Raw genomic sequence first — 16,921 nt, forward strand, 5'->3', positions numbered from 1 at the left:
TTTCATGACCGCGCAATTGTCATTCAAAGTGCAACAGCATTGAAAGCTGAAAATTGGCCTGGGCAGGAAGGGGGTATAAGTGTCCAGAGGGCATGTTATGTCACTCCAATCTAAGCAATGAAAGTGTGATCTCTGAAACTTACAGTTGTGATGAGATAGCAATAACTCCAATCTTAGTTGAATAACACAGGCAGTGACTCAATCCAAATGATTTCTTGTAGATCTTGTGAAGTTTATTCCATAAACTGAGAGAATCTTACAACATTGAACATCGGATAGATCAAAAGATCATAATGTGATCTGCTTCATGACATGAGGCTAGAAGCTGCAATGCATTTCTGGGAAAAAGGGTGGGCTATCTATACAGCATTAACTAAACCAGAGGAAAGGGAGGAGCAGAGACAAAATATAAAGAACACTTAAAGGCATATGACAGTCATGTGAAACATGACAAGGCAAGTGGTTAAGAACTAAGGCATTACTTCCAGTTAAGGCTAGGTTGTGTTCAGACCTTGCTGCGTGTTGGGAATTTAGGTGCAGAGACCTCAAAGATTAACAGCAAAATTCCGATTTCAGCAAATACTGTAACTAAACAGACACTTCAATGGCATAGTGAAAAACACTGAAATTGATTATTGTCTGGACAGATTATACAAATATTAAAATAAAACACTGAACTTTTTGTTTAATGAACAGGTGGAGCCTGGTACTACGTGTGCTATTTTTGGATTGGGTGGCATTGGGTTGTCAGCCATTATTGGATGTAAAGTTTCTGGAGCATCAAGAATTATTGCTATAGATATAAACAGCAGCAAGTTTGAAAAGGCAAAGCACTTTGGAGCCACTGACTGCATCAATCCCAATGATTACAGCAAGCCAATCCAGGAAGTGATCAAGGAAATGACAGGAGATGGAGTACATTATTCCTTTGAATGTATTGGCAATACGGATGTTGTGGTAAGTAGTTTTAAATGTGATTTACCTTTAGTAAAAGGACCACTAGGCAAATTACAGATGAAATTATATTTTTCAACTATTTACATATTATTACTTATATTTACAGTATTTTTGGAAAACACATTTCAGATGCAGGTTTTATCATAATATATCCCAACAGCATCCAAATGACTGGTTTCAACTTTTGGGGTTGATAGCAGGCAGGGGGAGCAGGAAGATAAAGTCCATGTGTACCTGTAACTATTAAAGTGGATCATACATCAAAATGCAAGGTACCACTATTTAGCAGATCCCCCCCCCCCCCCCATCAAGGGTGAGGGGTTAAAAACACTAGGACAAAAACACATGGGGGTGAGGAGTTGAGGCTCTTCTAAATAGCGATACCTGCATTTTGATGTAAGGCTTTTTAAGCAGAGAATGGCAGGAAAGAGTCTGTATTAGCATTATTATTATACAGTATTTATAAAGCGCCAATAGTTCGCTCAGCGCTGTACATTACACAGGGGGACAGAACATGTGACAGAGCAATACCAATACAATGCAAAACATGAGGGGATTGAGGGCCCTGCTCTTTCGAGCTTACAATCTAGGAGGGTCAATTATTAACTCTCATTATCCAACCTCGGTGCCCACATGTAACTAGATATACACTATATTGCCAAAAGCATTGGTACGCATGCCTATACACACACATGAACTTTAATGGCATCCCAGTCTTAGTGTTCAATATTGAGTTGGCCCACCCTTTGCAGCTTTAAACACTTCAACTCTTCTGGGAAAACTGTCCACAAGGTTTAGGAAAGTGTCTATGGTAATGTTTGACCATTCTTCCAGAAGGTCTGGCTCTCAGTCTCAGAAATAATTCATCCCAAAGGTGTCCTGTCGGGTTGAGGCCATTCAAGTTCCTCCACCCCAAAACTCGCTCATCTAGGTCTTTATGGACCTTGCTTTGTGCACTGGTGCACAGTCATTTTGGAACAGGAAAGGGTCATCCCTAAACTGTTCTCACAAAGTTGGGAGCATGAAATTTCTACAAAACAGCATGTCTCCAAAGTAAAACACACAGCACACAGTTAACCCTGTGATCGAACCAGATGTTAACCCCTTCCTGCCCAGTGTCATTAATCCAGTGTCAGTGCTTTTTATTAGCACTGATCACTGTATTAGTGTCACTGGGGATGTCAGTGGCAGTTAGTCAGTTCCCACCAAGTGACAGAATGCCTGCGGTAGTCCCACTATAAGTCGCTGATCACCGCCATTACTAGTATATATATATAAAAAAAAAAATTCCAGTATATATATCTCCTTTTGTAGATGCTATAACTTTCACGTAAACCAAATAATATAGACGTACTGGGATTTTTTTTTTTTAACATAGACATGTAGCAGAATACATTTTGGCCTAAATTTATGAATAAATTTGATTTTTTTAAAAAATTTTATTGGATTTATTTTATAGCAAAAAGTCAAAAATATTCTTTTTTTTTTTCAAAATTGTCAGTCTTTTTTTGTTTATAACGCAAAAAAAAAAAACACGCAGAGGTGATCAAATACCACCAAAAGAAAGCTCTATTTGTCGGAAGAAATTGACATAAATTTCATTTAAGTGCAGCATTGTATGACCAATCAATTGTCAGTTAAAGTAAAGTAGCGCTGTATTGCAAAAAAATGGCCTGGTCAGGAAGGGGGGTAAATCCTCTGGAGGGCAAGTGTTTCTAGGTATTTACATTTGTTTCAAAGTTTTGCTCATCTTCATTATGATTTTCTTTATCCTGTTGAACTAGAGAGCAGCACTGGAGTGTACTCATCCAGGATATGGGACCAGTGTGGTTATAGGTGAACCTCCACAGAATGCAAAGATCACATTTGATCCTCTTTTGCTTCTCACAGGGCGCACATGGAAAGGCAGCTTCATTGGAGGTACATTTAAACGATAAAACATTGATGAAATTAGATTTTTTTTTTCAGCTTTTTTGCACTTTGTAATATGACAAGCATACCCAGAACCCATATTTGTGCATATAAGTCACAATATCAATCATTTGTAGAAGTTGAATTTTTTTAAAACAACATAAATCATGCCAAGATTTTATATGTTATGATGTAGTGCTGAATTTCTGTTTTAGTCACAAAATTCAAGTGAACTTCATTACTGCTTCATATATTGCTATAATATTTGTAGCCTTGATTGCAGGGCCTAGTCTGCTTCTGTCTTGTAGATATTGCAAACACTCTTTTCCTGTGGACTGCTGACATTTTTCAGACTTGGTCCTGTTGGTTAATCAGATTAGGTTTGTCTTATTGATGAGGGTGTGCTAGATGCCAAGTTAGTGACAATTACTCTATAAAGCATCTACTCAAAAAGTAAGAAACTCAAAAAAGCCGATATGTTTATTTCATTACTCCTTCTGTCAATCACAGCCATTGAGGAGGGAGTGGGAAGTGAGCCAAGCAGTGCTCTGTGTGTTGTATGGAAACACAGAGCTGGCTTGGGAACAGGCAGCAAAAGTGTCCCCAGAGCAAGTGGCTTGCTATGGGGGCACTCAACAAGAGGGAGGGACCAGGAGCACCACTGGGGAACTGCAGAAGAGGAGGATCAGGGCTGTTCTGTGCAAGACCATTGCACAGAGCAGGTAAGTATGACATGTTTACTATTTTAAAAAATTAGAAACTACGACTTTGCAATCACTTTAAAACTAGGTATTAGTGAACAGGATAAAGTTCACTTCCAAAGAGGTTTGGCTAATTCAGCAAAAATCCACTAAACCCAAACATAGTTATGAACATCACGAAAGTTCATGGTAGCCTAAACGTGGTTTTTTTTTTTTCTGGCTTTTTTAAGGCCCATTTACAAGCTTTTTTTCAATAAAGGACATAGATAGTTGGGTACTGCAATACTGTAAGGGAGACTAATAAAAAAAAAATAGACAGTGTTTTTTCATGGGCAGAGAGTAATTGACTGTGGCTTAAGAGACAACATTAATTACACAAATCCTTTAAATAACATGCTTTAGGGATGCCCTAAACCTGAAGATGAACATGACGTTCCAAGTAGTGGGATGTACATCGAAAATGTCAGGATCGTGATCTGAACTCATAATCTCTGTTGCATCCAGCAGTACCTCTTCTTGCCAAGCCACCTGAGATGCTGGGCAGTGCTCTGTCTGATCTTTTGGACAATCCTGCCTTGTGCCCTGTGTAACATCCTGCTACAAGTGGATGCAGGATGTTAAAACAAACACAAGATGGCAGTGTCCTGTAGAACAGTTACATTCACACTCTGTAGAGCAGCCCCATGGAACTTTAATGCTGAACCGCAGGACTTTGCTAAGGAATGGTGTAGTAAAAAACTACATTTCCCAGAGGAGCTGGCATGTGGGCGGAGGCATATATATTTGAAACCCCAGGAGATGAGACAGGAAGTGAGAGGGGAGAAATCTAGAGAGAGGAGTGTGCTGACTGTGGGAGGACCGGACCAGGCCATGGAAAGAGTGAAAGAGAGGCAAGGAGAGTCTGCTGATCGCTGACCTTGCGGCATCGTGGAGAGAGCTAATCTGCTAGAAGGCAATCAGATGGAATGCTGCAGGCGGGAACAGAGAGTGTGTGAAGGCCTTACTAAAAGGGAGAGAGAGACCGCCAGAATCCGCCAGACGCCATCCCTCGAGTGAGAGAGTCCCAATTATTAAGTACAGGGAACACTGACACCTACTTCACCTTTGCTATTTCTCTGCACACAGTTGTGGACATTGCACATAGTTATTCAAAGTTGCAGCCTAGTTCCTTTAGCCGCTATTGTCTGACTACACTTAGCACAGGTTATCATCAGAGCTGATAGCAGGACAGTCGGTCCACAGGCCGAACCACTTCTCTGTCACCATCACCATCAACTCTGAACTTCCTAAGCCATGCCTTTGCACTTCCTGTTTGCCAGAATATTGTGCTCTTCTCCAGCCAATATCTTGCTATTGTCTCTTGCTGCCATCCATATCTTCATAAGTACTCTTTAACAACCTTGGCTTGTTCTTTGACTAACCGCACTATCCCTACCTGCCACCATTTACTGACCTTTGCTTGTTCTTTGACTACACTTCTATTTGATCCCAACCTGCAACCACTTGCTACTGACCTTTGGCTTGTTTACTGACCATGCTACTGCATGATCCCTACCTACTATATCTGGAACTGGGTCCTGGCTTACTCAGCTCCTGGTAGAACTATCCTGAGGACCACGACCTGGTAATTACATGTAGAAAAACCAATCACCATCATCAGGAGCCTTAGTGAATACTGGTGAGTGCTTAGACCCAGCACCTTGGGTGAGCCTGCATCATCCACCAGGGTGACCTGCTTGTATATCTATCCAGCTGGTTGGTGTGAGCCTCTTTACTACTATAGCTACTGGTCTCTGAGCCTGACCTCTGACCGTGACATATAAAAGTGGTCACACCTAGAAAAGCGGTCAGAAATATGTAATTTGGCAGTGTTAGCACTACCACTGCTAAATGGCAACTCCCTACTGTCTCAAAAAGCCCTCAAAACATAGTAACATAGTTAGTCTGGGTGAAAAAAGACAAAAGTCCATCTAGTTCAATACCTTGCCATTAAGACTTTTATCAGTAATGTAAACAGTACATGTCAGCTTTGGCAGGCCAGAACATTAGTAGCCTTGTAAAACCTCTAATTGGCAATCATTAGAGCAGAGCCAGACAAACCAGATACCTTTGAACAAGTCCATTATAAATCCCATTAGCAAGACATAAACAGTACCAAATGTGAGTTGTAACTACTTTAGCTGGCTGATAAAAGAGTAAACATTCCAAAGTCTAGTGTTTTTATAAATGGCTGTGATTGACTATCATAAAGCAATTTAGCAGCTCTGCATTTGACACCTGGAAAAAGGTGATCTGAAAGTATTCAATCAAACTCCCACACTCACAATTTACACATAATTCATAAATACTGAGATGATTAAATTGTATTCTTAACTGGCATCTTTCTGAAAGTATAACTATATCATGAATAATTTCATACTAAATATAACTAGGCTATTATGCACAGCAGTAAGTGCCTATGCGATCTAGACTTCTGATGAATATAATATTTTTTCTCTATAAAATGGTATTTTCATGCTGCACAATAATACATGGGTTATCAGACTATGATCTATTATGGATGCAGTATAGGACTGCATTTAGAAACCTGACATCAAGAGCTCCCCCCTCCTAAGACCCTTTGATTGATCATTTCTGTAAATGTCCTCCTTGGAGGGTCTCCAAAAGCTGGTGTAACTGCTGATCTGAAGTCAAATTTTTCCATCAAAACTACACATAAAGACAGTCATTATTTAAAGCAGTGACTTTGTCAGATCTGACTTGCACTGACAATACAATAAGTGCAGTGCAAAATATAAACTAAATCCAAATAACATAAATTCACATACACCTAATCAAAACTGATTGCAAACAGTGGCAAGATGTTGCCATACACCTCCGCTCCCACTATTATCAACTAGAAGGACTCTGCAATATTCTCTTCACAGTGTTGCATATATCCTTTTCGTTCCAATGATAAGAATGTTCTTTATGATACAAGTCAATTCTCCATGTACAGAGCAAAAAGCCAAATGAAAAAATGCACTCCAGGGCTATGCTGAATCTCACTGTTCTTTGCTGTGTTCCTCTGTGCCTGACTGGCCAAGTACCTCTGGGTTTTCAACCTGTGCTCTAATGTAGCTGCAGTGGAAAAGAAAGGAAACCCAAGGCCTTTTAAATGTTAAGCACTCTTAGTCTCCAATATATCATGTCTGAGGTTTCTGTGTTAAGCTTAAGTTCTCCTCCATGCTGTCCTATTTATTTTGCGGTTGCTATTATTTTCTGTTTTGTAATATCTGTTTCTGTTAATATTCTGTTAATATTTTGCCTGTACTGTTTTTCTTTTTCTTTCACAAAGCTATATTTAAAAATCCTTAAGCCTTATCTCTGAAAGCCTAAAATAAGAACATAAAGAGTCCTTGCTCTGTGAAGAACATTGCCATTTTTAACTTTTCACAGCGTGACAACGTGCATTACAGACCTTTCCTTAAAGTCAGAATTGTTACAGCAGATACTGTACTGTAAATGGTACGTTTCCATTAAACACATTGTGGCAGCTGCTGTATTTGTGTAAAACTGCTGATGTAATGATCACTCTCAACCCGCTGATACTTAGATTGTTGTGCCACAAGCTGGAAAATATTTGGTCACAGTGAGGCTGAGAGCACCATATATTGTAAATTTGTATTTGCCTGATGCATTTGTGTGGTTTGTGTATTTTGTATCTGATAGTCCTGTGCTAATCAAGAATCTGAATTTTTCAGGTCTTAAAACTAGGGACCATATCCCCCAGTTGGTATCTAGCTACATGACAGGCAAATTTGACGTGGATGGTTTAATGACTCATACTTTGCCTTTTTCCCAAATAAATGAAGGATTCCAACTTCTAAGATCTGGAAAAAGGTTGGTTTTTGTGTTAATAAATTAAATTTTATTTTTACAATGTACTTTTCTGAAAGGGATTGGGTTTGTGGGTAAGCTAGAGGTTGTGCTCTAGGACACCAAGGTCTATGCTTAGTCTCACACTGTAATGTTGATACTACTGTCTAATGTTAAAATGTTGTGTTGTCTTTGCCTTTGTTTGAGAGAATTTCCCTTACATCCTGTGATAGAGATGATGATCACCGGTGTAAAAAAGGCCTGCTGCACAAAGATATTTTTTTTGTGGCGAATGCATAAAAAATTTACCACAGATCAACGCTGGATATCTGTCAGGGTCTACTCTGGAGGGATTCTGCCCTGCATGTTAACTTTGAAAGGAAACATAATTGAGAAACAGTTAATTGAATACAAAGCGGAATTCTTTTAGGTACAATGGTTTCTGGTCAAAGCCCAACTCTTGATCGTACATCACAGGGAGCTAACCTTTTAGCTACTGTATTATGCAGCTACTTTCAGGTGATTCTACACTGGCAAAGTTAATCAAAGCTGCAGAATAGCTTTGTGTACCCCTCTCACTCCCAACTTGCCTTTGTTTTTTGCTAGTGGCCCAGAAGATGATGCCCTCGGCTCTGAGGGAAGTATATTTCTTTGCACAATTTTTTTACAAACTCTAGCATGTGTTCCTACATTGTTCCTTAAGCCACTGCAGAGCTTCCATCAGTTATTCAGATTAGTTTTCTCTTCAGCAGTGTCTTGGTGGACCGTAACTGCATCTTGCTGGATGGAAAATGTAGGGCTGGCCTGCAATGTGCTTAATCACTGCACCCTGTGTTTGGTGCACACCCTGCAGCATGCAGCACTTAGACTGGACACAGGGTACCCTACAGATCTAGAGCTAAGGTCCATCAAGTTGGAGCCCTAACTCTGAGGACACTCTTAGGGAAGTGTACCCATTTGGAGGTTGTCTTGTATCACATTTTTTAGTGTTTTAAGCTTCACATTTAAATTTGGTGCCATTGTTGTACCTTTAGGGTCTAGAGGCCATAGACCAGCCTCCCTCTTGGGCACCATACTGTGAATTTGCCTGTAATTTTCTCACTCGCAGCCACACTATGGTTGAACACATGATTCTGCTACTGTGATTCTGTCACCACAAAGGTAGAATGCAGCACTTCGTGTCTTCAGACAGCAGAAGCTGTAAGCAGGTCTTTTCCCCTGCTCCCTTAGAGACACCCTTTGACACTCCTCTATCTGCTTTCGCTCTGAGGAGCAAGAGGAAGAAGGGGCTGCATCTAGCTTTGAGTCCACTCAGGAAGAGGAACTGCTACCTGTCATTTCTGTTAAGTTTAAGGGCACTATTTCTGTCCTGGTGGGTGCAGTTCATATATGCTTGCACTTAGAGCCACTTGCGTCAAACCTTCCAAAGGTCTCGAGTTTGGAGTCCTTGAAGACCCATAAAAATCTTTCCTGTTCACTTGCTGTTACAGTCTGTGTTATATGGTGAATGGGATCACCATGAAAAATTGTTTTGTCACCCAATATACAGTTTACCAGCAATGTCTTTTAAACAAGGCTTTCTTAAGAATTTGGCTGTTTCTGTTGTGGACCCTGCCATCTCTTCTTTGTCCTCTGAGGGGGACATACTAGTTTTCAAGGATCACACAGAGAAAAGGCTGGTCTTTAAGACCTTGCTTGCCCTTGCAGGTCCAGCCACAATAGTGGTATGTCAGACCTTATCTATATGGTCCAAAGTTATAACTAGAGACCCTGGGTCCATATTGACAGGCCCTTTAAGTTCTTAAACATTTTTTCACCAGCCTTACATTATTGTGTTGATGGTTTGGTAGATACTCCCCACCAAACCTCTAGGATGGACTTCCTGTCTGTTCACATGTGGTGGATTCTTGGCTTAAAAATTGGGATGAACCAATGCAACATGCAACTCAAAGAATATGCACCGGTTTTAGCTTGGATGAAACTTCAGGGTCTGGCCCTGTCCATCTTGCAAATTCCTAGTGTGGAATATTTTTAGAAAGGTCCGTTCACCTACAGTTGTGTCCAAAATTATTCAACCCCCAATGCTGTAAAGGGGTTTAGGGACTATAGTGTACATTTGGAATTGTATTCAGAATCAAATCCTACAAGGACGTTGTAACTACCCAAATGCAACTAAAATGACATCAATTGTTTATGTAATACAGTAGTAAATGGTTCTTATGTGGTTTCTTCATTGCCACAATTATTCAACCCCTTAAAGACTACCACTCTGAAGAACAGAGGTTCATACAGGTGCTTTCCATCAGGTATTGAAAACACCTGTGGATGTCACCGAGCAGCAATCAAGCATAATAAGCACCAATTAGGCAGCTTTAAAATGACTGTGATACTCAGCTCCTTCTAGACATTTACTGGTGTGGTTACAAACATGGTGAAGGCAAGAGAATGGTCCAGGAAGACAAGAGAAGAGGTGATTTCTCTTCACAGGAAGGGCAATGGCTATAAGAAGATTGCAAAGATGTTAAACATACCAAGAGACACCTTAGGAAGCATCATTCGCAAATTCAAGGCAAAGGGCACTGTTGAAACGCTACCTGGTCGTGGCAGAAAGAAGATGCTGACTTCGACTGCTGTGCGCTACCTGAAGCGTAGAGTGGAGAGAAGTCCCCGTGTGACTGCTGAGGAACTGAGAAAAGATTTGTCAGATGTGGGTACAGAAGTTTCAGCCCAGACAATAAGACGCACACTGCGTAATGAAGGCCTCCGTGCCAGAACTCCCAGGCGTACCCCCTTGCTGTCTCCAAAGAATAAGAAGAGTCGACTGCAGTATGCCAAAAGCCATGTGGACAAACCACAAAAGTTGTGGGATAGTGTTCTGTGGACTGATGAAACAAAATTAGAACTGTTTGGGCCCATGGATCAACGCTATGTTTGGAGGAGGAAGAACAAGGCCTATGATGAAAAGAACACCTTGCCTACTGTGAAGCATGGTGGAGGGTCAATCATGCTTTGGGGCTGTTTTGCTTCTGCAGGTACAGGGAAGCTTCAGCGTGTGCAAGGTACCATGAATTCTCTTCAGTACCAGGAGATATTGGATGGAAACGTGATGCAGTCCGTCACACACCTGAGGCTTGGGAGACGTTGGACCTTTCAACAGGACAATGATCCCAAGCATACCTCCAAGTCCACTAGAGCATGGTTGCAGAGGAAAGGCTGGAACATTTTGGAGTGGCCATCGCAGTCACCAGACTTAAATCCGATTGAGAACCTCTGGTGGGACTTAAAGAAAGCAGTTGCAGTGCGCAAGCCTAAGAATGTGACTGAACTGGAGGCCTTTGCCCATGAAGAATGGGCGAAGATACCCGTAGATCGCTGCAAGACACTTGTGTCAAGCTATGCTTCACGTTTAAAAGCTGTTATAACTGTAAAAGGATGCTGTACTAAGTACTAAGATTGAATGTCACTTGGGGGTTGAATAAAACTGATAATGCTGTGAGCACAGAAAAGACATTTGTGGTTATTTCATTATAACTGTTATGTTATATTTGTCTGACCTACAAGTGCCTCTTTAATGTAAATGTAAGCAAGATGACTGAATGATCAAAAGCAATGTCAAACTGGCCAAAACACTCAATTTCAGTGGGGGTTGAATAATTTTGGACACAACTGTAGAAGTGTTTCAAAGCCTTTGTCACAGGTGGCGGTTATCAGATCTCTTTATGCCCAAATTCAACAACCAATTGAAACAGATTTGTCACCAGAACCAGGAACCCTTGAGCCTTCACAGTAGATGTCTTGGTGACTCCACAGGATCAGTTAAGGGTGATCTATGCCTTCCCACCTCTGAATTGCCTACACTTGTTCGCAGGATCAAGAGAGAGGACATCCTTGTGATCCCCATTGCTCCCAACTGACCCAGAAGATTGTGGTATGTGGACCTATAAAGTCTCCTACCAGATTCTTCATAGGCACTACTAGATCATCTATAAAATGCCTGTCCCAAGGACCAGTATTCCATCCTGCTTCTCATTTACTGGCTTTAATGGCATGGCTGTTGAAACCAAGGTCCTGAAGGACATAGGCCTTTCAGGTGCTATTATCCTTATACTTCTTAGAAAACTAAGTCAGTCTTTCTCATGGTCTACCCTTGCAACTGGAAGGCCCATTTAGCAAATCAAGGAAGTTCCTTTCTTGGAAGTACTGTATGGGATGCATTTAATTATTCCTCCAGTCTGGCCTGGGCCAGTATTTGGCATTTAGTATCATAAAGAGTCAGATTTTTGCCTTGATGATTCTTCTCCAGAGATTGGTGGCACCTAATTCTCTGATAAAGGCTTTTGGGCTTTGAGTCACCCATATTATTCCCCCTGTAAGTGCTCAGGGGAACTCCAAGGTCTCTGTTGGCTCTTCAGAAGCCATCCTTTGAAGCAGACATATTTTTCTGATCTCTCTCAAACGCAAGGTGGCTCTCCTGGATGCCATCAATGTTGCTAGATTTATCTTCTCTTACTGCGGTGTCTACCTTGCATCTTAACCAGAAAACCATTTAACCTTCCTTATGTCTTGCAACAAAACATCATAAAAGGATTTGACCATTGTCTGGATGTGGACTTTACTAGAGGAGTTAGTGCTTCTTGACCTTTTCATTATCAGGTTTCTGTATCCCAAATCTGTAAGGCTGCCACCACGTAGGGATTTCAGTGCTAGGGAGGGAGGATTATTGTGCTAGGTGTGGGGTTTTTATTTGTGAGATTTTTAGGTGGACAGAGATGTTTGTGCTAGGAGGGTTTTGTGCTGCTGAGAAGATTTTGCTTGGGCGGAGGGTCACTTTTTGGTAGACTAGGGTGAGGGGTTTTCTTGAGGGTGAGGAACTTTATCTGATGGGGTGAGTTTTCTTGGGGGGGGGGGGGGTCTGAAACCTTTGCTGGCATGAGTGAGGAGGGTTTTTTTTGGGGGGTGGGGGGATTTTATCTGACAGCGTGAGAAGGTACTTTCTTAAGGGGTAGGGTTTTGCCTGATGGTGTGAGAAGGAATTTTTACTGAGTGGTTGGGTTTATTGGAGGTGGGGAATTTTCATTGATGGGGCAGGGTGTTATTAGGGGGTGTGTGTTTTTAAGGACATACATGAGCAGGGTTTTCCTTTTGGGGGTGGTGGGGATTGTTGCTGACAGCTGTAAAAAGATTTTCTTGAGAGGGGGTTTGCTTGGAAGAAAAAAGTTTTGTGATGGGATAGGATATTTGCTTGGGGAAGTAAGTGTGTGTGTGTGTTGGTGGGGGGGGGGTTGTTTAGTTAGGGATACATATTCCTGACCTCTGCACATTCTACATTGCATACTCCTAACCACTGCATGCTGTACATTGAATGCCCCTTACCCTTACACCCTGTATGTTAAATGGTACATATTTATAAATATTTTGTAGGTACAAGAACTGTGGCATATGTGTAAGTTGGTGTAGGTACTATTTAATTATGCCTTTTTAAAGTATAAGTTCACTTTTAAAAAAAGTAATAAATGCCCATTTTTTTGCAGGTTAGAAAGTATGCATTTACTAATTTTTTTTTTTTGAGCCTGGAAAGCATTGCACCAACGATCAGCAGATCACTGGTGCTATGCAGGACTCCAGCAGACTGTGAATGAAAGAACTCTGTGAATGAATGATGCCCCTTGTGTGAGCAGAGCCTCACACAGCTGTGATGTTTTCAAAAAGTGACAGCTAGTACAGCCTGTACTGCTGTCACAGGGAAAGAGGGCAGTAGGTGGTAGCTGCAGCAGTGGAACAGGTTACACATTCCCCCCCAAAAACAGGTGGAACATGCAACATATTCCCAAAAGTGAATTTATCCTTTAAGTCCTCTCACTGTTCTATGAGCCAACTTTAAAAGCAAATCCATATGCAATCCAAAAGATAGCATGTGTATAGTATGCTAAATTAATTAAAGAACATAAGGAAAGTGCTTAGGTGCAAGAAACCCTTCATCCTGTAACTTACCAGTCAGAGTCCCATCTGCATTCTTTTCCTGTTGCTGTCACAATTTCTACATTGCTGCTACCCCAAACAAAAATATTCAGGGGAGGCATGACTGAGTCTTATCAACCCACCCAGCCTACATGGTTTATGTATCATGCTGTTTGGCAGCATTTTCCATCCTAGCTCTTTTGCAGCATGAAAGGTGTCAGTATGTTGCAATCTGATTACAGCAGGAAATGTTTTAGCTATAGTCAGGTTGCATATAGAAGAGTGGAGCACAGACCAGCAGGTAGACAAATTGTGGCCTGGGTCTCTGTTGCAAGCATTTCTAAATGGGCCCTTTACATCTTTGAAACCTGTACTGCCAGGTGGCGGCCCATTTTGTTCATTTATGGGTGACTTTTTAAAAGCTGGCAGAGGTGTTATGGATGGGCAAGAACCTTGTGTCTGGTGGCACCTTTCCAGAGTTAGTGGACATTAGTTTCCCACCTCACTTTTTGGTCTAATGGTGCTTTTTTGGCTTCATAAAAAAATGTCATATACTACCTCCCTAATCTCTTTTATGTGCCGTAAAAGAGATGATGCACGATGGCCTTACAGTGGATGCATCTTCAAACTTTATGACTCATTTGTAAAAGTGTAGGACATATTGAATGAAGAATCTTGATTAATAATTTGTTTTTTATGTACACTATTTTAACATTTTCTTTCCTTTTTTTCTTTTAAAGCATACGCACAGTCTTGTTATTCTAACTTGAAGAGGTTTCTTGGACTGGTATCACTCATAATGGACTTGATTCAGACAAATACAAGTGGCAATATTTACTTACATGTAATTTTATTTAACTGATTTCTAAAATGTACTTTGCTTGGCATAAACCAAAATAAAAAGCTTTTCATTAGTTGTTGAAAAACAGATTTAAATTTTTTATTGTGAACAGCTAGGTATTTATATAATGTGTGCAACACAATTGAGTTTTAAAGAGTTGTTACCATATAGGATCATATTTATAAAAAAAAGAAAGTGACATTTACTACTGTAGTCGAAAGACTGTGATACATAAACTTATATGCACTTATATAAACTTAAATGCACAAGCAAAAACAAGACTTGCTAAAAATCTTGGGATATATAGTGTTTTTTTTCTTTTGGATTTTTATGCTCCAATTCATAAATATCAACAAACCTCACAAACCATCTGTACATAGAATCCTCCCAAAAGTTCCTACAAACCTACTTTTTACATTGTATCTCAGATGAGACATATAGCAGCACACTGACCACATGCAATGCAATTAAGAATGAACTAGTGACTCCAATGATGTATGTCCATGTGCCCACACCCAGAGCAGTCTATTGCTAGTATGACAGATCATGTGCATAAACATAACAAAGTATATACCGATCAGCCATAACATTGTTGTTCATCCTTTGTTGTTCATCCCTTGTGATATCAATAAAGTTGATAAAGATGCAGTGTTAAAAAAAAAAAAATTAATGCAAATAAAATAAAGAGAAAAAAGAAAAATTAAAATGTCCCACACCCCTGTGCTCATATGTTAATGCAATGGACACATACGTCCCACATGGATATGTAACCGTGATCACACCACACATGTGAGGTATTGCTGCAAATGTTAAATTATAGTATCAGACCTCCTGTGCAAATGTAAACTGGTAACCTATAAAGGATTTTAAAGTGTCACCTATGGTAAATTTAATGTACTGTAGTCACCATTTCACAGGTGTTTGGTATCTATTTTAAAGCATAACATGTTTGCTATCTATTTAACTTGCCCTCCAGAGGATTTACCCCTCTTCCTGACCAGGCCATGTTTTGCAGTACAGCGCTGCGTTACTTTAACTGAAAATTGCGCAGTCATGCAATGCTGTACATAAATGAAATTCATGTCCTTTTTTTTTTCCCCACAAATAGAGCTTTTTGGTATTTGATCACCTGTGTTTTTTATTTTTTGCACTTTTAAACAAAAAAAGGCCGACAATTTTTAAAAATATTATAACAATATTTTTGACATTTTGCTATAAAACATATCCAATAAAAAAATTAAATTTCATCATAAAGTTAGGCCAAAATGTATTCTGCTACATGTACTTGCAAAAATAAATCCCAATACGTGCAAATTAATGGAAGTGAAAGTTATAGCGTCTACAAATGGCAGTATATATTATTATTATTACACAGGATTTAAATAGCACCAACAGTTTGCTCAGCGCTTTACAATATAATGGGAGACAATACAGTTCAATACAAGAGGGATGTGAGGGCCCTGCTCCTTGGAGCTTACAATCTAGGAGATACTGGAATGTTTTTTTTTTTATACTGGCAGCAATCAGCGATTTATAGCGGGACTGTGGGACTGCGGTGGGCATTCTGACACTGGGTGGGAACTGACTAACTGTCATTGACATCCCCAGTAACACTAATACAGTGATCAGTGCTAATAAAAAGCACTGACACTGGACTAATGACACTGGGCATGAAGGGGTTAACATCTGGTGAGATCAAAGGGTAATTGTGTGCTGTGTGTGTACTAGGGAGACATGCTGTGCAGAGAAATACAAAGCAGCATGTCCTTGCTGACAGGAGAGACCTGTGTTGTTTACACACAGGTCTCTCCCCTATCAGCTTTCCCCAACTATCACCGAGTGGTCAGCATCACCGGGACCCGGTGACTGACATCTCTAGCCACCAACAGCATCGTCGGTAGGGCAGTGCGTGCAGCCCTGCAGCAGTACTTCTAGTATAGGGCGGTGGGCAAGCGGTTAAACTAATAGTATATATTTTGGTATCTACTAAACTAAAATTTTGTATTATATTGTGTTTGTGTTCACTAAAATTCTTTAATGTATATGTGTGACATAAAAAATTGCAACACCCACCATTTTATTTTCAAGGGCCTCTGCTTACAAAATTTATCATGTTTGGGGGTTCAAAGTTTTTTTGTTTTTTTTTAGAAAAAAAAATGCAGATATTTACATGTATGAGAGAAATGTCAGAATTGGCAAGTGGTTACAGTAGCTCAAGAAATTCCTGTAAGAAATCAGTGGCCATTTTAAGAGACAGGGGTTCTATAAAAAGCACAACCTGCATCACAGGAGATGCTCTGTAGTAGGAATGCATGTAAGTAGGAATGGATAGGCCTCACCTCTTAAGTCGAGAACAGGTTGGAGACTGGGGATCAACCCTGTGTTTGTGAGCTGGGTTCTTCCTATTTCCAGTGCAAGTCTAACCCATTGCTGCTCATCAGTAAGATTTTCATCCAGTCTTAGTAGGGTTGCTTCTATGAAGAGAACCAGTTTTTCCTGAAGCCTGGAGGTGCTGGCAATGCAGGAGACTAGACAATATCACCAGAAATCAACAATGACATAGGGCCAGACTTCATCAACTCCTTTATACCTGTTGCTCCATTAAACTAAATATTCCCATGGCAGAGGGGCACATTCTGAAGGGAATACTTTAAATGCCCCTTTACCTCCAAAGTTGTTGCACCTTGTCTGGTGA

General features: G+C 40.4%; 1 protein-coding gene across 1 annotated transcript in view; it reads left to right on the forward strand.

The window, feature by feature from the left end:
• Positions 1–14,311, forward strand: part of LOC149459869 (alcohol dehydrogenase 1-like) — a 29,577-nt gene extending 15,266 nt beyond the window's left edge. Inside the window, exons 6-9 of the mRNA XM_089680563.1 lie at positions 697–957; positions 2,742–2,877; positions 7,313–7,451; positions 14,126–14,311. Of these exons, the coding sequence (XP_089536689.1) occupies positions 697–957; positions 2,742–2,877; positions 7,313–7,451; positions 14,126–14,150 (561 nt within the window). The 3' untranslated portion in view covers positions 14,151–14,311. The remainder of the gene's footprint in view (positions 1–696; positions 958–2,741; positions 2,878–7,312; positions 7,452–14,125) is intronic.
• The last annotated feature ends 2,610 nt before the right edge of the window (positions 14,312–16,921 follow it).

Source organism: Staurois parvus, unplaced genomic scaffold, assembly GCF_062004578.1.
Source record: "Staurois parvus isolate SC_StPar_1 unplaced genomic scaffold, SC_StPar_1.0 ptg000244l, whole genome shotgun sequence".
Classification (NCBI taxonomy): Eukaryota; Metazoa; Chordata; class Amphibia; order Anura; family Ranidae; genus Staurois; species Staurois parvus.